Genomic DNA, 24,564 nt, shown 5'->3' on the forward strand with positions numbered 1-24,564 from the left:
ACTTTAAGGAGTCCTTATCATTAAGGTAGTACAAGTATTTATATTGTAAAACTGATGTGTAGCTTGATCTTTAGGGGACAGGACCATCGACCAATACATACAGATTTTGTGTGTGGTCAGAAGGTAGTTTTGACATTCAGTTTTGCTATGTAGAAATAAATAAATGAACTTTTTTCTTTTTTCTATTTTTTTAAAAGAGATAAGTAAAAGATTCAATTTGATTTTTCTAGAAGGGAGAAAAAGGAGTTGAAAATAGGTCTTCATTTTGCAGTCATCTGTATGAATTCTTCATAGTTGACTTGTCAGTCTCTATCAATATCTGCTTCTCTGATCATTTCATCTACTTCTTCATCTGTTAGTTTTTCTCCTGTCTGTCATGAGGTGACACAGTTCTGCTGGCACTGGTGTAACTATTACCGTCCTTGTCAAAGACTCAGAATGCCTCATGAATTTCTTCTTTACTATCTGTATCTTTCATTTTTCTAGCCATCCATCATAACCAAAAATTCGGAAGTCAATGGTGTCATTATCATTGGCATCCACTTCGTTGATCATATCCCGCAATTCGTCTTCTGTTGGGTTCTGACCCAGTGACTTCATGACAGTTCCAGGTTCCTTTGTTGTATGGTGCCATCGCCATCTTTATTCAATAGAGAAAGTTTCCTTGAATTCAACAATCTGTTCTTCCGTCAGCTGATCAGACATGGTGCCAGCGAAGGGAGGAAAAGGAGAGGGAGCGAGGGTGGCTGCACCATCGCAGGGACTGCGATGGCGAGGATGTGCCTCCAATGCTGCTGTTGCTGCTAAGGCGCGCTATATGCACTGTGCCACCGCCACTTCCTGGCGTCGCGTCCAGGAGACCCCCTAGCACCAATGCCAGATTTCAGTCTTTTTAAACTTGTGGAGACTTGCTTATTGCCAAACATATAGTCAATTATGGTAAATATTCTAAATGCACTAGAAAATAATGTGGAATTTCTTATTGCTAGGTGCAATGCTCTCTATATATTAATTAGGTCAAAATTGCTGTATATGTTCTTTAAATTGTTTTTATACTTACTAGTTTGTTCCTGCCTGTTCTCAATAATTCATGGCATTGAGCAAAATAAGTTAAAATAACCAACTATTATGTGTGTGTGTGTTTCATTTTTATTTATTTATTTATTTATTTTGAGACAGAGTCTCGCTCTGTTGCCCAGGCTGGAGTGCAGTGGCGCGATCTCGGCTCACTGCAAGCTCCGCCTCCCGGGTTCACGCCATTCTCCTGCCTCAGCCTCCCAAGTAGCTGGGACTACAGGCTCCTGCTACCGCGCCTGGCTAATTTTTTGTATTTTTATTAGAGACAGGGTTTCACTGTGGTCTCGATCTCCTGACCTCGTGATCCGTCTCGGCCTCCCAAAGTGCTGGGATTACAGGCTTGAGCCACCGCGCCCGGCCGTGTGTGTGTTTTTTAATGGAAGTGAAATTCACATAACATACAATCAACCATTTTATTTGTATTTTTTAAGATTTTTTATTTCCATAGGTTATTGGGGAACAGGTGGTGGTGTTTGGTTACATGAGTAAATTCTCTAGTGGTAATTTGTGAGATTTTGGTGCACTCATCACACAAGCAATATACACTATACTCAATTCGTAGGCTTTTATTCCTTACCTCTTTCCCACTCTTTCCCCCGAGTCCCCAAAGTTCATTGTGTAATTCTTATGCCTTTGCATCCTCATAGCTTAGCTTCCACGTATCAGTGAGGACATAACGATATTTGGTTTTCCATTCCTGAGTTACTTCACTTAGAATAATAGTCTCCAGTCTCCTCCAGGTCACTACAAATGCCATTAATTCATTCTTTTTTATTGCTGAGTAGTATTCCATTGTGTCTATCTATCTAACTATCTATATCACAGTTTCTTTATCTGCTCGTTGATTGACAGGCATTTATGTTGGTTCCACATTTTTGCAATTGTGAATTGTTTTGCTATAAACGTGCGTGCTTTAAACACATGTGTGCAAGTATCTTTTTTTGTATAATGACTCCATTTCCACTACGTAGATACCCAGTAGTGGGATTGCTGGATCAAATGGTAGTTCTACATTTAGTTCTTTAAGGAACCTCCACACCATTTCATATAGTGGTTGTACTAGTTTACATTCCCACCAGCAGTGTAGAAGTGTTCCTTGTTTACTGGAGCCATGCCAATATCTATTATTTTTTGATGTTTTGATTATGGCCATTCTTGTAGGAGTAAGTTGGTATCACATTATAGTTTTGATTTGCATTTCCCTGATTATTAGTGATGTTGAGCATTTTTTCATATGTTTGTTGGCCATTTGTGTATCTTCTTTTGAGAATTATCTATTCTTGTCCTTAGCCCACTTTCTGATGGGATTGTTTTTTTTTCTTGCTAATTTGTGTTCGTTGTAGATTCTGGGTATTAGTCTGTTGTCAGATGTATAGATTGTGAAGATTTTCTCCCACTCTGTGGATTGTCTGTTTACTCTGCTGACTGTTCTTTTGCTGTGCAAAAACTCTTTAGTTTAATTAAGTCCCAGCTATTTATCTTTGTTTTTATTGCATTTGCTTTTGGGTTCTTGGTAAAAAAATCCTTGCCTAAGTCAATGTCTAGAGGGCTTTTCTGATGTTATCTTCTAGAATTTTTATAGTTTCAGGTCTTAGATTTAAGTCCTTGATCCATCCATCTTGAGTTGATTTTTGTATAACGTGAGAGATGAGGATCCAGTTTCATTCTCCTACATGTGACTTGCCAGTTATCCCAGCACCATTTGTTGGATAGGGTGTCCTTTCTCCACTTTATGTGTTAGTTTGCTTTGTCAAAGATCAGTTGGCTGTAAGTATTTGGGCTTATTTCTGGGTTCTGTATTCTGTTTCATTGGTCCATGTGACTATTTTTATACCAGTACCATGCTGTTTTGGTGACTATGGCCTTATTGTATTGCTTGAAATCAGGTAATGTGATGCCTCCAGATTTGTTCTTTTTGCTTAGTCTTGCTTTGGCTATGCAGACTCATTTTTGGTTCCCTACGAATTTTAGGATTTTTTTTTCTAGTTCTGTGAAGAACAATGGTGGCATATTTATGGGAATTGTATTGAATTTGTGAATTGCTTTTGGCAGTATGGTCATTTTCACAATATTGATTCTACCCATCCATGAGCATGAGATGTGTTTCTATTTGTGTCATCTATGATTTCGTTCAACAGTGTTTTGTAGTTTTCCTTGTAGAGGTCTTTCATCTCCTTGGTTAGGTATATTCCTAAGTATTTTATTTTATTTTTGTAGCTAATGAAAAGGGGTTGAGTTCTTGATTTGATTCTCAGCTTGGTCGCTGTTGGTATATAGAAGAGCTACTGATTTGTGTACATTAATTTTGTATCCATAAACTTTGTTGATTTTTTTTTTTTATCAGTTCTAGGAGGTTTATGGAGGAGTCTTGATAGGGTTTTGTAGGTAAACAATCATATCATCAACAGTGACAGTTTGACTTCCTCTTTGCCGATTTGGATGCCCTTTATTTCTTTCTCTTATCTGATTGCTCTGTGTTTAAGAGGAGTGGTAAGAGTGGGCCTCCTTGTCTTGTTCCAGTTCTTTTAGGGAATGCTTTCAACGTTTCCCCATTTAGTATTATGTTGGCTGTGAGTTTGTCGTAGATGGCATTTATTACATTGAGGTATGTCACTTGTATGCCAATTTTTCTGAGAGTTTTAATCATAAAGCCATGCTGGATTTTTTTTTGATTGCTTTTTCTGCATCTAATTTTGTTTTAATTCTGTTTATGTGATTTATCACATTTATTGACTTGTGTGTGTTAAACCATCCCTGCATCTCTGGTATGAAACCCACTTGACCATGGGTGGATTATCTTTTTGATATGTTGTTGGATTCAGTTAGCTAGTATTTTGTTAAGGATTTTAGCATCTATATTCATCAGGGATATCGGTCTGTAGTTCTCTTTTTTTGTTATGTCCTTTCCTGGTTTTGGTATTAGGGTGATACTGGCTTCATAGAATGATTTAGGGAGGATTCCCTCTTTCTCTGTCTTGTGGAATGGTGTCAGTAGGATTGGTACCAATTCTCCTTTAAATGTCTGGTAGAATTTAGCTGTGAATTCGTATGGTCTTGGACTTTTTTTTATTGGTAATTTTTTTTATTACTATTTCAATCTTGCTGCTTGTTACTGGTCTGTCCAGGGTATCAAATTCTTCCTGATTTAAGCTAGGAAGGTTGTGTCTTTCCAGGGATTTATCCATCTCCTCTAGGTTTTCTAGTTTATGTGTGTAAAGGTGTTCATAGTAGCCTTCAGTGATCCTTTGTATTTCTGTCTTGTCGGTTGTAATATTTCCCGTTTTGTTTCTCATTGAGCTTATTTGGATTTTCTCTCTTCTTTTTTGGTTAATGTTGCTAATGGTCTCTCTGTTTCACCTGTCTTTTCAAAGAGCCACCTTTTTGTTTCATTTATCTTTTGTATTTTTTTTGTTTCAGTTTAATTTATTTCTGCACTGATCTTGGTTGTTTCCTTTCTTCTGCTGGGTGTGGGTTTGGTTTGTTCTCGTTCTCTAGCTCCTTGAGGTGTGGCCTTAGATCATCTGTTTGTGCTCTTTCAGACTTTGTGAGATAGGCATTTAGGGCTATGAACTTTCTTTTTCTCTCTTTTTTTTTTTTTTGAGATGACGTCTTGCTCTGTCACCCAGGCAGGAGTGCAGTGGCACAATCTTGGCTCACTGCAACCTGCTCCTCTGGGGTTCAAGCAGTTTTCGTGCTTCACCCTCCCAAGTAGCTGGGACTACAGGCGCCTGCCACCATGCCTGACTAATTTTTGTATTTTTAGTAGAGACGTGGTTTCATCATTTTTGCCAGGCTGGTCTTGAACTCCTGACCTCAGTGTATCCACCCACCTTGGCCTCCCAAAGTGCTGGGATTACAGGCGTGAGCCACTGTGCTCTGCTCTATGAACTTTCCTCTTAGCACCACCTGAGCTGTATCCCAGAGGTTTTGGTAGGTCGTGTCACTATTGTCATTCAGTTCAGATAAATTTTTAATTTCCATCTTGATTTTATTGTTGACCCAATGATCACTCAGAAACAGTTTACTTAATTTCCATGTATTTGCATGGTTTTGAAGGTTCCTCTTAGAGTTGATTTCCAGTTTTATTCCACTGTGTTCTGAGACAGTGCTTGATGTAATTGCAATTTTCTTAAATGTATTGAGGCTCATTCTGTGGCCTCTCATATGGTCTATCTTGGAGAAAGTTTCATGCGCTGATGAAGAGAATGAATATTCTGCAGTTGTTGGATAGAATGTTCTGTAAATATCTGTTAAGTCCATTTGTTCCAGGGTATAATTTAAATCCATTGTTTCTTTGTTGACTTTCTGTTGTGATAACCTGTCTAGTGCTGTCAGTGGAGTATTGAAGTCCCCCACTATTATTGTGTTGCTGTCTATTGCATTTCTTAGATCTGGTAGTAATTGTTTTATAAATTTGGGAGCTCTAGGCGGGGTGAGGTTGCTCATGCCTGTAATCTCAGGACTTTGGGAGGCCGAGATGGGCGGATTATCAGTGGTCGGGAGTTTGAGACCAGCCTGGCCAACGTGGTGAAATCCCTTCTGTACTAAAAATACAAAAATTAGCTGGATGTGGTGGCGGGCGCCTGTAATCCCAGCCACTCAGGGGACTGAGACAGGAGAATCACTTAAACCTGGGAGGCGGAGGTTGCTGTGAGCTGAGATCACGCCACTGCAGTCCAAGTTGGGTGACAGAGCGAAACTCTGTCTCAAAAAAAAAAAAGAAAATTTGGAGCTCCAGTATTAGGTGCATATATATTTAGGATTCTGATATTTTCCTGTTGGACACAGCCTTTTATCGTTATATAATGTCTTTTTTAACTGCTGTTGCTTTAAAGTTTATTTTTTTCTGATATAAGGATAGATACTGCTTTTCGCTTTTGGTGTCCATTTGCACAGAATGTCTTTTTCTACCCCTTTACCTTAAGTTTATGTGAGTCCTTATGTGGTAGGTGAGTCTCTTGAAGGCAGTTGATGGTTGGTGAGTTCTTATCCATTCTGCAATTCTGTATCTTTTAAGTGGAGCTTTTAGGCCATTTACATTCAACATTAGTATTGAGATGTGAGACACCATTCCATTTATTGCTCTATTTGTTGCCTGTATACCTTTTTTTTTTTTTCAAATTGTATTTTTGTTTTATAGGTCCTGTGAGATTTGTGCTTTAAAGAGGCTCTGTTTTGATGTGTTTCCAGGATTTGTTTCAAGAGTCAGCTCCCTTTTTAGCAGTTCTTGTAGTGCTGGCTTGGTAGTGGCAAATTCTCTCAGTATTTATTTGTTTGAAAAAGACTCTATCTTTCCTTCATTTATGAAGCTTAGTTTTGTCGGACACAAAATTCTTGGCTGATAATTGTTTTGTTTAAGGAGGCTGAAGATAGGGCCCCAATCCCTTCTAGCTTATAGGGTTTCTGCTGAGAAATCTGCTGTTAATTCAATAGGGTTTTTTAAAAATTTTTTATAGATTACCTCATGCTTTTGCCTCACAGCTCTTAAGATTCTTTTCTTTGTCTTAATTTTAGATAACCTGATGACAGTGTGCCTAGGCGATGATACTTTTGTGATGAATTTCCTAGGTGTTCTTTGAGCTTCTTGTCTTTGGATGTCTAGATCTCTAGCCAGGCTGGGGAGGTTTTCCTTGATCATTCCCCCAACATGTTTTCCAAACTTTTAGATTTCTCTTCTTCCTCAGGAATGCCAGTTATTCTTAGGTTTGGTTATTTAACATAATCCCAGACTTCTTGGAGACTTTGTTCATATTTTCTTATTCTTTTTCCTTTGTCTTTGTTGGATTGGATTAATTCGAACATCTTGTCTTTGAGCTCTGAAGTTCTTGCTTCTGCTTGTTTGATTCTATGGCTGAGACTTTCCAGAACATTTTGCATTTCTTTCTTTTTTTTTTTTTTGAGATGAAGTCTTGCTCTGTTGCCCAGGCTAGGGTGTAGTGGGGCGATCTCGACTTACTACAACTTCCACCTCGCTGGATCAAGCAATTCTCTTGCCTCAGCCTCCCGAGTAGCTGGGATTTCAGGTGCCTGCCACTGCATCTGGCTAATTTTTATAATTTTAGTAGAGATGGGCTTTCACCGTCTTGGCCAGGCTGGTCTCAAATTCCTGACCTCATGATCCACCTACCTTGGCCTCCCAAAGTGTTGAGATTACAGGCGTGAGCCACCGCGCCTGGCCAGCATTTTGCATTTCTGTAAGTGCATCCATTGTTTACTGACATTTTGATTGTTTTTTATATATGCTATCTATTCCATTGAAAATTTCTTCCCTCATTTCTTATATCATTTTTTTGATATCCTTAAATTGGGCTTTGTCTTTCTCTGGTGACTCCTCAATTAGATTAATAACTGATCTTCTGAATTCTTTTTCAGGTAAATCAGGCATTTCTTCTTGGTTTGGGTCTGTCGCTAGTGAGCTAGTGTGAATTTTTGAGGGTGTTAAAGAACCTTGTTTTGTCATATACTTGAGTTGGTTTCCTGGTCCCTTCTCATTTGGGTAGGCTCTGTCAGAGGAAAAGTCTAGGGCTCAAGGCTGTTGTTCAGATTCTTTTGTCCATGGGGTGTTCTTTTGATCTCCTTTTCCTAGGGATGTGGCTTCCTGAGAGTTGAGCTGTAGTGATTGTTATCTCTCTTTTGGATCTAGTCACCCCAGCAGGTCTACCAGGCCACAGGCTGGTACTGGGAGTTGTCTGCACAGAATCCTTTGATGTCACCCTTCTGTGGGTCTCTCAGTCGTGGATACCTTCTCCAGTGGAGGTGACAGGGGAGTGAAATGGACTCTGTGAGGGTCCTTTGTTTTGGTTGCTTGATGCACTGTCTTTGTGCTGGTTGGTCACCTGCAGAGAGGTGGCGCTTTCAAGAGAATATCAGCTGTGGTAGTATGGGGAGGAACAGGTGGTGGGTGGGGTCTTAGAACTCCCGAAAGTATATGACATTTGTCTTCAGCTACCAAGGTGGATAGGGAAGAACCATTAGATGGGGGCAGTGTGTCTGAGCTCAGGTTTTCCTCGGGCGAGTCTTGCTGTGACTGCTGTTGGGGATGGGGGTGAGGTTCCCAGGTCAATGGAGTTACGTTCCTATGAGGATTATGGCTGCCTCTACTGTATCATGCATGTTGTTAGGGAAGTGGGGAAAAATCGGCAGTCACAGGCCTCACACAGCTCCTACACAACCTACCTATAGGGCTGTGGGCGGCAAGCCACCCGGGTGCTGAGGCAAGAGACCGAGGGCATGAGCTGTTCCAGTATAATAAAATATATAACATAAGAATAGTTATACTAAATATAGATCATAGATATGATTATATATGAATATCATTAATCATTAGTTTATAGCAATTACTCTTTATTCCAATATTATAATACTCCTCGCTTTACAATCATAACCTAGGAAAAACCAGGCCATACAGAGATTGGAGCTGAGGGGACATAGTGAGAAATGAACAGAAGACAAGAGTGCGAGCCTTCTGTTCTGCCCTGGCAGGGCTGCCAGAGGGCTCCTTGGTTTAGTGGTAATGCCAGCGTCTGGGAAGATGCCTGTTGCCAAGCAGACTGTGGTCTAGCGGTAGCGTCAGTGTCAAGGAAGAACACCCGCTACTTAGCAGACCGGGAATTCCCCAGGGGATTTTAGAGAAGACTCTACTCCTCCACCTCTTGTGGAGGGCACCTCTTGTGGAGGGCACCTCTTGTGGAGGGCCTGATGTCAGTCAGGCCCGCCCGCAGTTATCCGGAGGCCTAACCATCTCCCTGTGATGCTGTGCTTCAGTGGTCACGCTCCTAGTCCACCTTCATGCTCCATCCTGTACACCTGGCTCTGCCTTCTAGATAGCAGTAGCAAATTAGTGAAAGTACTAAAAGTCTCTGATATGCAGAAATAATGGCGTAAGCTGTCTCTCTCTCTCCTGTCTTTCTCTCTGCCTCGGCTGCCAGGCAGGGAAGGGCCCCCTGTCCGGTGGACACGTGACCCATGTGACCTTACCTATCGTTGGAGATGGCTCACACTCCTTACCCTGCCCCTTTGGCTTCTATCCAATAAATATCAGCGCAGCCTGGCATTCAGGGCCACTACCGGTCTCTGCGTCTTAGTGATAGTGGTCCCCCGGGCCCAGCTGCCTTTTCTTTTATCTCTTTGTCTTGTGTCTTTATTTCTACAATCTCTCGTCTCCGCACACGGGGAGAAAAACCCACTAACCCTGTGGGGCTGGACCCTACACAGGGCTGATCTCACTCCCACCATACCCGGCCCCCAACAGCACTGAGTCTGTTTCCAGGCAGTGGGCAAGCAGGGCTGAGAACTTGTCCCAGGCTGTCAGCCTCCCAGCTGTGAAAGCAAATAGGGCCTTTGTGCTTCCCCGCCAGTGGAGTCTGCACACCGGCTTCGTGCCCTTCCCTGAGTTCTGGCTAGGAGACATCTCATTTGGTTGTAGTTGTTAAAAAGTTCAGCTGGAGGTTTTGTTCTCCCTGTGGCTTTTTCCCATTGCCTCTAGCAGCCCTCCCCAGAGACCCCTATGAGGCAAGGCAGAAATGGCTTGCCAGGGGACCCAGAGAGCCTATAGGGCTTTTCTTGCTGCTTCCTGTACCCCTGTATTTTGCTCAGCTCTCTAATCTCCAGATCTCCAGAATGCTTTTCATCTGGCAAAGGGGCAGCACTGTATCCATTATGTAATAACTTCCCATTCTCCTCCTCTGTTTTCCCTGGCAGCCATCATTCTATTATACTTTCTGTTTCTATGATTTTAACTACTCTAAGTACCTCAAGTAAGTGGAATCATACAATATTTGTCATTTTGTGTCTGGCTTATTTCACTTAGCACAGTGTCCTCAAGGTTCATCCATGTTGTAGCATATGACAAGGTTCCCTTTTTTCCTTTTTTTCCTTTTTTTTTTCTTGCTTACAGCTTCTTTTTTTTTTTTTTTTTTTTTAGACAGAATCTCACTTGGCCACCCAGGCTGGAGTGCAGTGGTACAATCCCAGCTCACTGCAACCTCTGCCTCCCAGGTTCAAGTGATTCTCCTGCCTCAGCCTCCTGAGTAGCTGGGATTACAGGCGACCACCACCACACCCGGCTAATTTTTATATTTTTGGTAGAGACTGGGTTTCACCATGTTGGCCAGGCTGATCTCAAACTCCTCACCTTAGGTGATCTGCCTGCCTTGGCCTCCCGAAGTGCTGGGAATACAGGTGTGAGCCACCATGCCTGGCCCAGGGTTTCCTTTTTTTTGAGGGCTGAGTAATATTTTGTTGTGTGTATTTACTACATTTTGTTTATCTATTCATTCACTGATGGACACTTGGGTTGTTTCATCTTTTGGTTATTGTGGATAATGCTACAATGAACATGCGTGTGCAAATAATCTCTTTGAGACCCTGCTTTCAGTTCTTTTGCACATATACTCAGAAGTAGAATTGCTGGACCACATAGTGTTCAATTTTTTCAGGAATTACCGTACTGTTTTCTACAGCGGCTATACCGTTGTATTCTCACCACCAATGTACGAAGGTTTCAGTTTTGCCACATCTTCACCAACACTTATTTTCTGTTCTTTGGATAGTGTCTCTCTTAATGGGTTTGCAGTCTTTGACCATTTTAAAATTCAATTATTTATCTGTTTTTGAGTTTTAAGAGTTCTTTTTGTATTCAAGGTAGTAGGTCCTTAGCAGATATATGATTTTCAAATATTTTCATCCATTCTGTAGGTTGTCTTGTCACATTCTTGAGAATGTATTTTGAGGTACAGAGTGTTTAATTTGGATAAAGTCCAATTTGCCTATTTTTAACTTTTATTGCTAGTGCTTTTGGTGTCATATCTAAGAATTCATTGCTTTATCTAAGGTCTTGAAGATTCCCCCTATGTTTTCTTCTAAGAGTTTTAAAGTTTTAGCTCTTATATTTAGGTTGTTGATCCATATTGAATTAAATTTTGTATATGGAATGATTAATTTTGTATATGATATGTTGTATATGGGTTCAACTTCATTCTATGGTTATTTGATAGTCCAAGCACTATTTGTTGAAGAGACTTTTCTTTGCCCATTGAATGGTCTTGTCACTGTTGTTGAAAATAAACCCTATAGGCCTATGCTGGATTTCTGGACTCAGCATTTTATTCCATTGGTTTATGTGTCTGTTCTTAAGCCTGAACAGCACTATTTTGATTACTGTGCTTTGTAGTAAATTTTGAAATAAAGAAGTATCCTATTTTGTATTTCTTTGTCTTTTTTTGTTTTTTTTTTGAGACAGGGTCTCACTCTGTTTCACAGGTTGGCATGGAGTGGCGTGATCTCAGCTTGCTACAACCTCTGCTTTTGGGCTTAAGTGATTCTCCAGCCTCAGCTTCCTGAGTAGCTGGAACTATAAACATGAGCCACCACGTTTGGCTAACTTTTGTATTTTTGGTAGAGGCAAGGTTTTGCCATGTTGCCCAGGCTTGTCTCGAATTCCTGAGCTTAAAGCGATCTGCCTGCCTCAGCCTCCCAAAGTGCTGTCATTACAGGTGTGAGCCACCGTGCTGGCCCTATTTCATATTTCTTTTTCAAAATTGTTTTGTCTCTTTGCAGTTGTATATGAATTTGAATATTAGCTTTTTCAGTTTGGCTCAAAAGGCCACTGGAATTATGATAGGGATTGTACTGAATCTGTCAGCTGCTTGGTAGTATTATCATCTTAACAATGTTAAGTGTAATGATCCATGAACATGGGATGCCTTTCTGTTTAGTTAAGTAATCTTTAATTTTGTCAGCAGTGTGTTATAATTTTCATTGTGTCTTTCACCTCCTTAGTTAAATTTATTCCTAGGTATATTATTATTTTGGATGCTATTGTAAGTGGAATTGTTTTCTTAATTTCCATTTTGGATCATTTGTTGCTAGTGTACAGATACAACACCAATTTTGGTGAGTTGATACTTTATTTATTTATTTTTGAGATGAGGTCTTGCTTTGTCACCCAAGCTGCAGTGCAGTGGTGTGATCATGGCTCACTGCAGCCTTGACCACCTGGGCTCAAGCAATACTCCCACCTCATCCTCCCTAGTAGCTGGGACCACAGGCACATGCCACAGTGCCTGGCTAATGAAATGTTTTTTTTTTTAGAGGGAGGGTCTTGGTATGTTGATCAGGCTGATCTCGAACTTTTGGGCTCAAGTGATCTTCCCACTTACCCTCCCAAAGTGCTTGGATTATGGGTATGAGCCATCATGCTTAGCTGTGAGTTGATCTTTTGTTTTGTTTTTGTTTTTGAGACAGGATTTTACTCTGCTGCTGAGGGTGGAGTGCGGTGGTGCGATCTCAGCTCACTGGAATCTCCGTCTCCCAGGCTTAAGTGATCCTCCCACCCCAGCCTCCCAAGTAGCAGGGACTACAGGTGTGTGCCACTGTGCCCGGCTAATTTTTTTGTGTGTTTTTGTAGACACGGGTTTTCACCATGTTGCCCAGGCTGGTCTTGAACTCCTGGGCTCAAGCAATCTGCCTGCCTCAGCCTCCAAAAATGCTGGGATTATAGGCATCAACCATCATGCCCGGCCTGTGGGTTGATCTTTTATTCTGCACATTTGCCAGATTCGTTTGTTAGCTATAGTAGTTTTTCGTGCATTCTGTGGGATTTTCTATATATAGAGTCATGTTATCTGAAAATATATAGAGATAGTTTTACTTTTCTCTCCAATTTGGTTGCCTTTTCTTCCTTCTCAAATTTCTTTGGCTAGGACTTCTAGTACAGTGTTTAATAGCAGTGGTGAAAATGGGCATCCTTGTCTTGTTATTTATCTTTGAGGGAATGCTTTCAGCCTTTAACTATTGAGTATGATGCTGGGTGTGTGTTTTTCATGGAAGTTTCCTTCTATTCCTCATCCTTATTCCTCCATCCAGTGGAGGTGGCAGGGGGTGAAATGGAATCTGTGAGAGTCATGCTTAGTTTTGGTTGTTTAGTGCATTATCTTTGTGCTGGTTGAGCTTAAACATGTAGATGAATTTCACAGGAATATCTTTACTATGTTGAGTCTTACAATCCATCTACATAGTATGCTTCTCTAGTTATTTAGATTCCTTTTTCTTTCTTTCATCAGCATTTTGTTTTTTCAGCATGTAGGTCCTATATATGTTTTGTTAGATTTATACCTAAATATTTTATTTCCTTTGGAGCATTTTTAATATTATCATATGCTTAATTTTTTATTTTGATTGTTCATTGTTAAGTTATAGAAATGGAATTTATTTTTCTGCACTGATCTTGTGTCCTGTGACCTTGCATAACTTTTTAATTTTAGGAGTTTTTTTGGGTGGATTCCTTTAGATTTCCTCCATAGGTAATAATACCACCTACATAGACAATAATATCACCCACAAAAAGTATTTTTATTTTGTTTCCAATCTATATGCCCTTCTATCCTTTTTAAACTTACAAGCTAATCTTTTCATGGATTCTGCCTCCATGATACCGTTGTAAGCACTTTGACAGAGCTTATTAGTAACATCAAGCTTAAAAAATCCAGTGGATACTTCTCATTTATTTTTTGATTCTCATTTACCTTTGCTATTTAATACTTGTCATCTCTTTCCTAAAACTTCACTTTCTTGGCTTCTCTGATTCTTTCCCTATGTCTTTGGCACCCTGTCTCTGGCTCCTGTTGTTACTTTTCTGCTACCTATCCCACATTTAAATAGGAGTTTAGTAGGTTTTCATTATTTTAGTCCTCACTCTCCTTGGATAATTTTATTCGCAATGGATTTAGTTATCATTATATGTTTTTTACTCATAAAATGCTATTTTAGAGTTCATTCTTTTTTTTTCCCTGAACTCCAGCACTAAGAGCTAAACGGACCTTCACCTATATGTCCCATAGAATGTCCCAAACTGAATTCATCATAAACCTCAAATCCTTTCCTCTTTATGTGTTTTCTATTTCAGTGAACAATTCCACTGTGTGCTTTCAATCCAAACCAGAAACCCTGAAGTCATCCTTAACTTTACACATCCCTTATATCAGTTATTCATCAGTCTGTTTTCTGCTGCTTTCCTATCTCTTAAATATATCTATTAGCTTTCACTGGTACTTTGAATCATTTTTCACACTGCCTCTAGACATGATATTCTTAAATGTGGGTCATTTCCTCAAAACTTTTTTTCTAGTTCAGTGATTTTCTCAGATCATAAACTTATGTGCAACTCATAGGAAAGAGACTGAAATTTTTTGTAATCTAGTTGTTTTCGAAGTGTGATCTGAAGACCTTCAGGTGTTCCCAAGTTTTTTCTTTTTATACACAAAATTAACATTATTTTTCTAATACTAAGACATGATTCATGATTTACTTTTTTCATCCTCGTTTTCTCATGAATGTAGTGTGGAATTTTCTGGAGGTTATGTATGACACTGGAACAGACTGAAGGCAGAAGCAAATATGAGAATGTAGCTGTCTTCTATTAAGTCAGACTTTAAAAAATATAATGCCCCTTTTTTCAAATTTTATTTTGTTTTAGAAAATATAGTGATTTTGGTAAAATATGAAAACCCTAAAATCTGTAATTTATTTTAAATTATCCATAATATAATTAACAAATAATGAATTTATTTAAAAGTAAGTTATAAACTATATAAACATACATATTAGAATTTTTTTCTTTTGTATTTCTACTATGGTAAATATGTGATTCTCAGTAATTTTTAAGAGATTAAGAGGTCCTGAGATTAAAATTTATCAGTACTGCTGGTCTCATACATACTAATACATAGCAATTGAAATTGAATTAGTTTAAACTGGTAAGCAACTTGACTGAATTTATAATTTCGGAAGTTGACTTTTTTCACAGTGGAGGGGAAGGGATTGGAGGAGATAATTTCAGAGAATTAGTTAGATTCCTTTTGCAATATTTTAGAAGAAAAGTTATGGAGCCCAGATGGAACTAAGTCATTGTCTGTGGCATTGGAGAGGTGGTGATAGGTTGTGAAGGGGAGGATATATGGAGAAAGTTCTGGGATGAGTTATGGAATTTTACTTTAGTATGATTGGTCTTTTCAGACTTGTCTGTCTAGCTCATCATATGCTAACATTACTGGTAATTAGATCTCACTGAAGGATAATACAGAAAGTAGGCATAATACATTGTGTGTAAACCACATAGAAAATTACCATTTTAGTACTTATTTCCTTTCTTTGAAGGAAAAATTGAAAAGTTATTTATTCAACACATGCTTACTGAGTTTTATAACACTGTACTGAATGCTGTGGATATGGTAGTTAATGATACAGACAAAAACTTTCTCTTCTTTTGGAGTTTAATGTGCTTTTTTGAGAGAAGGTCTCACTCTGTTGCCCAGCCAGGAGTGTAGTGACTTGATCTTGGCTCACTGCAACTTCTGCTTCCCGGGCTCAAGTGATTCTCCAACCTTAGTGTCCCAAGTAGCTGGTACTATAGGCGGAAGCCGCAAATACCCGGCTAATTTTTGTATTTCTTGTAGTGATGGGGTTTTGCCCTAATTTTTGTATTTTTGGTAGAGACGGGGTTTTGCCACGTTGACCAGGCTGGTCTCGAACTCCTGAGCTCTTAGCTATTTTCCCACCTTGGCCTCCCAAACTGCTGGGATTACAGGCATGAGCCACCATACCCAGCCTCTTTTTGGAGTTTTAAGAAGACTGTGTCAATTGATACAGTCTGCCCTCTGTACCACGGATGTGAAGCCCATGGATGCAGAAGACTGACTGTGGTTTATGATTTTTATTTTAGCATGAAGTATTGTTTGTAATCTTAGAATCATTGGAAACTAAACTTTTGTTTTAGGTTTAGCTTCTGTTTTTTTGTTTTTTTGTTTTTGTTTTTTTTTTGAGACGGAGTCTTGCTCTGTCACCCAGGGCCTGGAGGGTGCAAGTGGCCAGATCTCCAGCTCCAAACTGCAACTTCCGCCCTCCCAGGGTTCCGACGCCATTCTCCTGCCCCTCAGCTCCCGAGTGGGGACCCTTTGGGACTAACAGGCGGCCCGCCACCCACCGGCTAGTTTTTTTGTATTTTTATAGTGGACGGGGTTTCACTGTTCACTGGGTTTGCCAGGATGAAATTCTCGATCTCCCCTGACCTCGGTGATCCCCCGTCCTAGGCTCCAAAGGCTGGGATTACAGGCTTTGAGGCCACCAGCCGCGGCCCGTCCCACTGTTTTTTTTTTTTTTTTTGAGACAGGTCTTGCTCCTGTCCACCCAGGGCCGGAGTGCAGTGGTCAATCTGGCTCACACCGCAACCCTGCCCCACCTTTCCCAGGTTTTCAAGGAATTCTCCTGCCTCAGCCTCCCAAGTAGCTGAGATTACAGGTGTGTGCCACTATGCCCGGCTAATTTTTGTATTTTTTTTTTTTTTGTAGAGATGGGGTTTCAGCATGTTGGCCAGGATGGTCTCAAACTCCTGACCTCAGGTGATCCGCCCACCTCGGCCTCCCAAAGTGCTGGGATTACAGGCATGAGCCACTGTGCTGGCCAAGGCTTAGCTTCTTTTTGAGGTGAAATAATTGGAGTCATTTGACAACATTATTGAAAATGAAGTAAAAAAACCTACAAACCACACGCTGATAACTTGTAGATGGATGAAAGTGTAGGTAAATTTTTTTCAAATTGTACTGTGTTCCCTGAGAGTTTGGGAACACAAGAAATCATGGTTTCTTGAACTTCAGCTTGTGTCTAGATCCCAGAAGTAATAGAGGATTCTTTTTAGCTGGCTATTTGGGAGATATAATGTGTTATAAATGTCTGATTCTTTAAAAATACATAAATTGGGCTGGGTGTGGTGGCTCACCCCTGTAATTCCAGCACTTTGGGAGGCCGAGGCAGGCAGATCACTTGAGGTCAGGAGTTCGAGACCAGCCTGGTCAACATGGCGAAACCCCGCCTCTACTAAAAACACTAAATTAGTTGGGTGTGGTGGCAGGCATCTGTAATCCCAGCCACTCTGGAAGCTGAGGTGGGGGAATCACTTGAACCCAGGAGGCGAAGGTTGCAGTGAGCCGAGATCATGCCACAGCACTCCAGTTTGGGTGATAGAGTGAGACTTCGTTTCAAAAAACAAACAAACGGACAAAAAACTTGGCGTAAATAAAGTGGATTTTTGGTTCAATAATACTTTTTTTTTTTTTTTTTTTAAACTTATTGAGGATGTTTTACTTCTTGATTGCCATGGGTGAAAGTTTTTGGAATTCTGTATTTATTTTACAATTGGGAAGTTTTTTTTTTCTTTTGAGCTGAAAAGGTATATTTCATTTTAGTCTGTCAACTATTTTAAGTAAGAAGAAACATTTGGATCAAGACAAGAAAAGAAAGCTTTAGTTTCATGAGGGACTTTCTAAGAATGTTATGACTGAGTGAAAATATGGGATTGTAACAGAAGTGCCAATATAACCTTAATTATAGTGTTCAATGTTTTTGACACTATAATTTATGTCTAAATGCTGCAAACTGAAAGAGCCTTAGTTTGAAACTTTGAAGTTGATGGTGGTTGCAGGTTTTTTTTTTCCCCTTTAGTTTTATGCCATCTCAATGTGTTATCTGGCATTAAAGACATAAGGAACACAGATTGCAGCTTCCATTTTTTGGCATGTTTTTGATTTCTGTTTGGTTCACATACTCTGTAGGTTCCCTTTGAATCCATAAAATGAAACAGTTCTCTGATTTTTGTTTTGGTGATTAGATGCTGCTGATTTTCTTTCTTTCTTTCTTTTTTTTTTAACTTGTTCATTTTGCCATTACTATTTTTTGAAACTTGAGATGTCTAGTATTTAGAAACTGTACTGAGACTTTAGTCTTTCTATCTGACCTGTTTTCTATGGACAGATTATAGTTGGGTCTTACTAGTCTGACAATTCCTGACTATTCATTAGAGTGTTTACTTTTATTTACTTTTAAATATGGTTAGGTTTAAGTTTGATGTCTTCCTTTTCTACTGGTCCCATCTGATTTTTGTTCCCTCTTTTCTTTTCCTGCCTTCTTTGTGATTAATTGAGTGTATTTTAGCATTCTAGCATTCTATTTTCTCTTCATTATTAATTAGCCATACTTTATTTTTTAGTGATTGCTCTAGAGTTGACAGTATGCATGTTTAACTTATCAATGTCTACTTCAAAATAATATTATATAATACCACTTTATAAGTAACGTGGATATTATCCCTTACCTAGAATGCTTATGACAGTATGCTTCTCTTTATCTCCTGTCATGATTTGTGCTAATGTTGTCATAACACTTCTGTATGTTACACACTCACAATGGTCAATAATAATAATTATTATTGCTTTGAGTAATTTTTAAGAAATTAAAACAAGAGTGTTTGTTGTGTTTACCCGCACTAGATTTTAAGGAGTGAATCTTGTTTGGTGTTCATTGTTACTTTGTGCTTCTGTGTACACAAAGGTGCCTATGATGGTCCACCTGAGTTGTTAAATGCTTCCTTAAGTCTAAGCTCATGACTCCAACAGTATACTGTTCAGCTCTCCTGGGATATGTTTTTGTTTGCTTCAACTTGTCTAAATTCAAATATTCCCCCCAAGTTAGATCAATTCTCAACTTGAATATCTTATTTATCAAAACCATTACTTGCTTCTGATTCCCTATTTGTTTTATAGGGAAGATAGGACATGCCATTTCCTGTAAATAAGATTAGTCTAACATTTATAATACAAATGCCAATGCTACAGAAGGGAAAACTGTTCTTATTTAGGGTTCTCTCTATGTAGTAGTTCATACAGAGAATTTTCATGTGCGTCAAAACCAGTAAGAGATAAGATATGCCTTTACAAAATACAATAAATTATCATTATTCTTTTCTTTTATTCAAATAAGACAACCTTTCCACTGTTGAAGAGTGTGGGCCCTGAAAAATAACTTTATTATATGTTTAATTTTTTTTTTTTTGAGATAGAGTTTCACTCTTGTTGCCCAGGCTGGAGTACATGGGGGTCATCTTGGCTCACTGCAACCTCCGCCTCCTGGGTTCAAGTGATTCTTCTGTCTCAGCCTCCTGAGTAGCTGGGATTACAGGCATGCACCACCACACCTGGCTAATTTTGCAGTTTTAGTAGAGACGGGATTTCTCCATGTTTGTTCAGGCTGGTCTCGAACTTTCGACCTCAGATGATCCACCCGCCTCGGCCTCCCTAAGTGCTGGGATTATAGGTGTAAATGACCATGCCTAGCCTATATGTTTAATTTTTAATTCCTTAATACATAAGACTACATTATTCTCTTATAATAGTTTAAGGTATTCAGATGTTTTCTTAACCATTACTGAAAGTATCTGTGGGTATAGATGGACACTCAAGTATAGAATAGATGTTAGAGGATTGCAACTACAAAATAAAGTATTTCTTAATTATTTTAAAAATGAACATAGTAAACATTATGGCCTTTTTTCCTTTATTTACTTATTTTTAAAGCAGGATGTGTTTTTTAGGAGCCAGAGTCTCTTTTATAGCAATAGTGAAATGAATTATTATAATCTGAATACTTAAGAATCCATAAATTGACTCTTCCAAGATGGCCAAATAGGAACAGCTCCAGTCTGCAGCTCCCAGTGTGATTGACGCAGAAGATGGGTATTTCTGCATTTCCAACTGAGGTACCTGGTTCATCTGATTGGGACAGTGGGTGCAGCCCAAGGAGGGGAAGCCAAAGCAGGGCGGGGCGTTGCCTCACGCCGGAAGTGCAAGGGGTCGGGGGATTTCCCTTTCCTAGCCAAGGGAAGCTGTGACAGACTGTACGTGGAAAATCTGGACAATCCTGCCCAAATACTGTGCTTTTCCAATAGTCTTAGCAAACGGCACACCAGGAGATTATATCCTGCGCCTGGCTTGGCAGGTCCTACGCCCACAGTGTCTTGCTCACCGCTAGTGCAGCAGTCTGATATCGACCTGCGAGGCAGAACTAGAGAAGCAAGAGCAAACACATTCAAAAGCTAGCAGAAGGCAAGAAATAACTAAGATCAGAGCAGAATGGAATGAGATAGAGACACAAAAAACCCTTCAAAAAATCAATAAATCCAGGAGCTAGTTTTTTGAAAGATCAACAAAATTGATAGACCACTAGCAAGACTAATAAAGAAGACAAGAGAGAAGAATCAAATAGACACAATAAAAAAAATGATAAAGGGGATATCACCACCAATCCCACAGAAATACAAACTACCTTCGGAGAAGACTATAAACACCTCTATGCAAATAAACTAGAAAAGCTAGAAGAAATGGATAAATTCCTGGACACATACACCCTCCCAAGACTAAACCAGGAAGAAGTTGAATCCCTGAATAGACCAATAACAGGCTCTGAAATTGAGACAATAATTAATAGACTGCCAGCCAAAAAAAGTCCAGGACCAGATGGATGCACAGCAGAATTCTGTCAGACATACAAAGAGGAGCTGATGCCATTGCTTCTGAAACTATTCCAATCAATAGAAAAAGAGGGAATCCTCCCTAACTCATTTTATGAGGCCAGCATCATCTTGATACCAAAGCCTGGCAGAAACACAATGAAGAGAATTTCAGGCTGATATCCCTGAATGAACATTGATGCGAAAATCCTCAATAAAATACTGGCAAACCAAATTCAGCAGCACATCAAAAAGCTTATCCACCATGATCCAGTCAGCTTCATCCCTGGGATGCAAGACTGGTTCAACATACGCAAATCAGTAAACATAATCCATCACATAAACAGAACAAACTACAGAAACCACATGATTATCTCAGTAGATGCAGAAAAGGCCTTCCACAAAATTCAACAGCCCTTCATGCTAAAAACTCTCAGTAAACTAGGTATTGATGGAACGTATCTCAAAATAATACGACCTATTTATGACAGACCCACAGCCAATATCATAGTGAATGGGCAAAAACTGGAAGCATTCCCTTTGAAAACCGGCACAAGACAGGGATGCCCTCTCTCACCGCTCATATTCAACACAGTGTTGGAAGTTCTGGCCAGGGCAGTCGGGCAAGAGAAAGAAATACAATGTATTCAATTAGCAAAAGAGGAAATCAAATTGTCCCTGTTTGCAGATGACATGGTTGTATGTTTAGAAAACCCCGTCGTCTCAGCCCAAAATCTCCTTAAACTGAGAAGCAACTTCAGTAAAGTCTCAGGTTACAAAATCAATGTGCAAAAATCACAAGCATTCCTATACACCAGTAACAGACAGACAGCCAAATCATGAGTGAATTCCCATTCGCAATTGCTACAAAGAGAGTAAATATCTAGGAATCCAACTTACAAGGGATGTGAAGGACCTCTTCAAGGAGAACTACAAACCACTGCCCAATGAAAGAAAAGAGGACACAAACAAATGGAAGAACATACCATGCTCATGGATAGGAAGAATCAGTATCGTGAAAATGGCCATACTGCCCAAGGTTATTTATAGATTCAATGCCATTCCCATCAAGCTACCAATGAGTTTCTTCACAGAATTGGAAAAAACTACTTTAAACTTCATATGGAACCAAAAAAGAACCCGCATTGCTAAGACAATCCTAAGCAAAAGAACAAAGCTGGAGGCATCACGCTACCTTACTTCCAACTATCCTACAAGGCTACAGTAACAAAACAGCATGGTACTGGTACCAAAACAGATATATATAGACCAGGAACAGAACAGAGTCCTCAGAAATAATACCNCCCATCAAGCTACCAATGAGTTTCTTCACAGAATTGGAAAAAACTACTTTAAACTTCATATGGAACCAAAAAAGAACCCGCATTGCTAAGACAATCCTAAGCAAAAAGAACAAAGCTGGAGGCATCACGCTACCTTACTTCCAACTATCCTACAAGGCTACAGTAACAAAACAGCATGGTACTGGTACCAAAACAGATATATATAGACCAATGAAACAGAATGGAGGCCTCAGAAATAACACCACACATCTACAACCATCTAATCTTTGACAAACCTGACACAAGGAATGGGGAAAAGAATTCCCTATTTAATAAATGGTACTGGGAAAACTGGCTAGCCATAAGTAGAAAGCTGAAACTGGATCCCTTCCTTACACCTTATACAAAATTAATTCAAGATGGATTAGAGACTTAAATGTTAGACCTAAAACCACAAAAACCCTAGAAGAAAACCTAGACAATACCATTCAGGACATAGGCATGGGCACGGACTTCATGACTAAAATACCAAAAGTAATGGCAACAAAGGCCAGAATTGACAAATGGGATCTAATTAAACTAAAGAGCTTCTGCACAGCAAAAGAAGCTACCATCAGAGTGGACAGGTAGCCTACAGAATGGGAGAAAATTTTTGCAACCTACCCATCTGACAAAGGCCTAGTATCCAGAATCTGCAAAGAACTTAACCCCACCAAAAAGTGGGCAAAGGACAGACACTTAAAAAATCCTCATCATCACTGGTCATCAGAGAAATGCAAATCAAAACCACAATGAGATACCATCTCACACCAGTGAGAATGGTGATCATTAAAAGTCAGGAAACAACAGATGCTGGAGAGGATGTGGAGAAATAGGAATGCTTTTACACTACTGGTGGGAGTGTAAACTAGTTCAGCCATTGTGGAAGGCAACGTGGCGATTCCTCAATGATCTAGAGCTAGAAATACCATTTGACCCATCTATCCCATTACTGAGTATATACCCAAAAGAACATAAATCATGCTACTATAAAGACACAAGCACACGTGTGTTTATTGCGGCACTATTCACAATAGCAAAGACTTGGAACCAACCCAAGTGTCCATCAATGATAGACTGGATTAAGAAATGTGGCACATATACACCATGGAATACCATGCAGCCATAAGAAAGGATGGGTTCATGTCCTTTGCAGGGACATGGATGCAACTAGAAACCATCATTCTGAGCAAACTGTCACAAGGATAGAAAACCAAACACCGCATGTTCTCATGCATAGGTGGGAATTGAACAATGAGAACACTTGGACACAGGGTGGGAAACATCATACCCCGTCTCCTATCGTGGTTTGAGGGGTAGGGGGAAGGATAGCATTAGGAGAAATACCTAATGTAAATGATGAGTTAATGGGTGCAGCAAACCAACATGGCACGTGATACCTATGTAACAAACCTGCACGTTGTGCACTTGTACCCTAGAACTGAAAGTATAATAAAAAAATCCATAAATTTTGGAATGCCTTGGACACAACAACAAGAACAACAACAAGAATCTGTAAGTATTATTTTTGCTAGTATTATCATGTATAATTTAACCCTCGTATCCTTTACTTCAATTCTTAAAATCTTTAAAATCTCAATTGGCATCAAAAGTACTATTGAGAAAATTCTTTTGTGCTTTACTGCAACTTTATCTGAAATACATTCTTTTCTTCTTAATACATCGAATACTCCTGGAGTTTGTTGTTTTGGAATTATATATGATTAGAAGATATTTTCCGTTTTTTTCTTCCCATGCTCCCGTTGTTTTCCCATGACACTTTTAGATCTTTATCATGTTGGCTAGATTTTGACTTTTACTTTTGCATATGTTTGGAAAAATGCTGTTTTATATTATGTAGCTCTTACATATATTATTTATTTTCAGAAATATTTATATTTTTCTTCTCCCTTGAGCCTCTGGAATCTTCTTCAGCCCATTTTCTTACAGATACTTCCTTTCCTTTTCTTTCTTTTATTAACCCTTTAGTCTTTCATTAGAACTGTTAAGGAATAACAGAAGAAATACCTTGTCTTCTTTGCAGTACTTTTGCCAAGCATAAATTTTGTACTTTTTTCTTCCCTAGCTGTTTTATAGATTTTCTTATAATTCAGACATATTTGTGGTCTGAACTTTTTGCCTTTTATAATGAAATCATTAGGTTTCAAAGCATTTATAGGTTTTATAGTTTATTCTGTAAATGTTTTATAAAGACAGATGATTTAGTGTAGAGGTAATCAAAGTATGCCCCATGGACTCACTGCCAGTTTTTGTAAATAACAGTTTTTTGGAACACAGCCACTCTTACTTGTATAAATACTGTGTTTGGTTGCTTTCATGCTTCAGTGGCAGAATTGAGAAGTTGCATGTATTAGTCCATTTTCACACTGCTATAGAGAACTACCTGAGACTGGGTAATTTATAAAGAAAACGTTTGACTCACAGTTCTGCATTGCTGGGGAGGCCTCAGAAAACTTACAATTATGGCAGAAGGCAAAGGGAAAGCAGGGCACATCTTATGTGGCAGCAGGGGTGGGGGGAATGCCACACTTTAAAAACCATCAGATCTCATGAGAACTCACTCCCACCAGGTCCCTCATTTGATGCGTGGGAACTACAATTCTAGATGAGATTTGGATTGGTACACAGAGCCAAACCATATTATTTTGATAAAGCCTAAATGACTTGCAAGCCAAAATATTTATTGTCTGGCCCTTTATAGAAAGTTTGCCTACTCTTATTTTAAAGTATATGATCATTTAAAAGTGACATTTAATTTGATTAAAATTAAAAGCATAAAATAATTTAAAATTATATATATATATTTTCTAG

General features: G+C 39.2%; 1 protein-coding gene and 1 pseudogene across 1 annotated transcript in view; one reads left to right on the top strand and one right to left on the bottom strand.

The window, feature by feature from the left end:
- LOC108542214 (vacuolar protein sorting-associated protein 13B-like) overlaps nt 1-24,564 on the top strand; it is a 441,791-nt gene that overhangs the window by 35,625 nt on the left and 381,602 nt on the right. The window contains exon 3 of the mRNA XM_017892173.1: nt 694-824. Coding sequence (XP_017747662.1) covers nt 694-824 — 131 coding nt within the window. The remainder of the gene's footprint in view (nt 1-693; nt 825-24,564) is intronic.
- On the bottom strand, nt 261-705 carry LOC108542825 (calmodulin-like; annotated as a pseudogene).

The sequence above is a fragment of the Rhinopithecus bieti genome, unplaced genomic scaffold (genome assembly GCF_001698545.2).
Source record: "Rhinopithecus bieti isolate Rb0 unplaced genomic scaffold, ASM169854v2 scaffold_73, whole genome shotgun sequence".
Classification (NCBI taxonomy): Eukaryota; Metazoa; Chordata; class Mammalia; order Primates; family Cercopithecidae; genus Rhinopithecus; species Rhinopithecus bieti.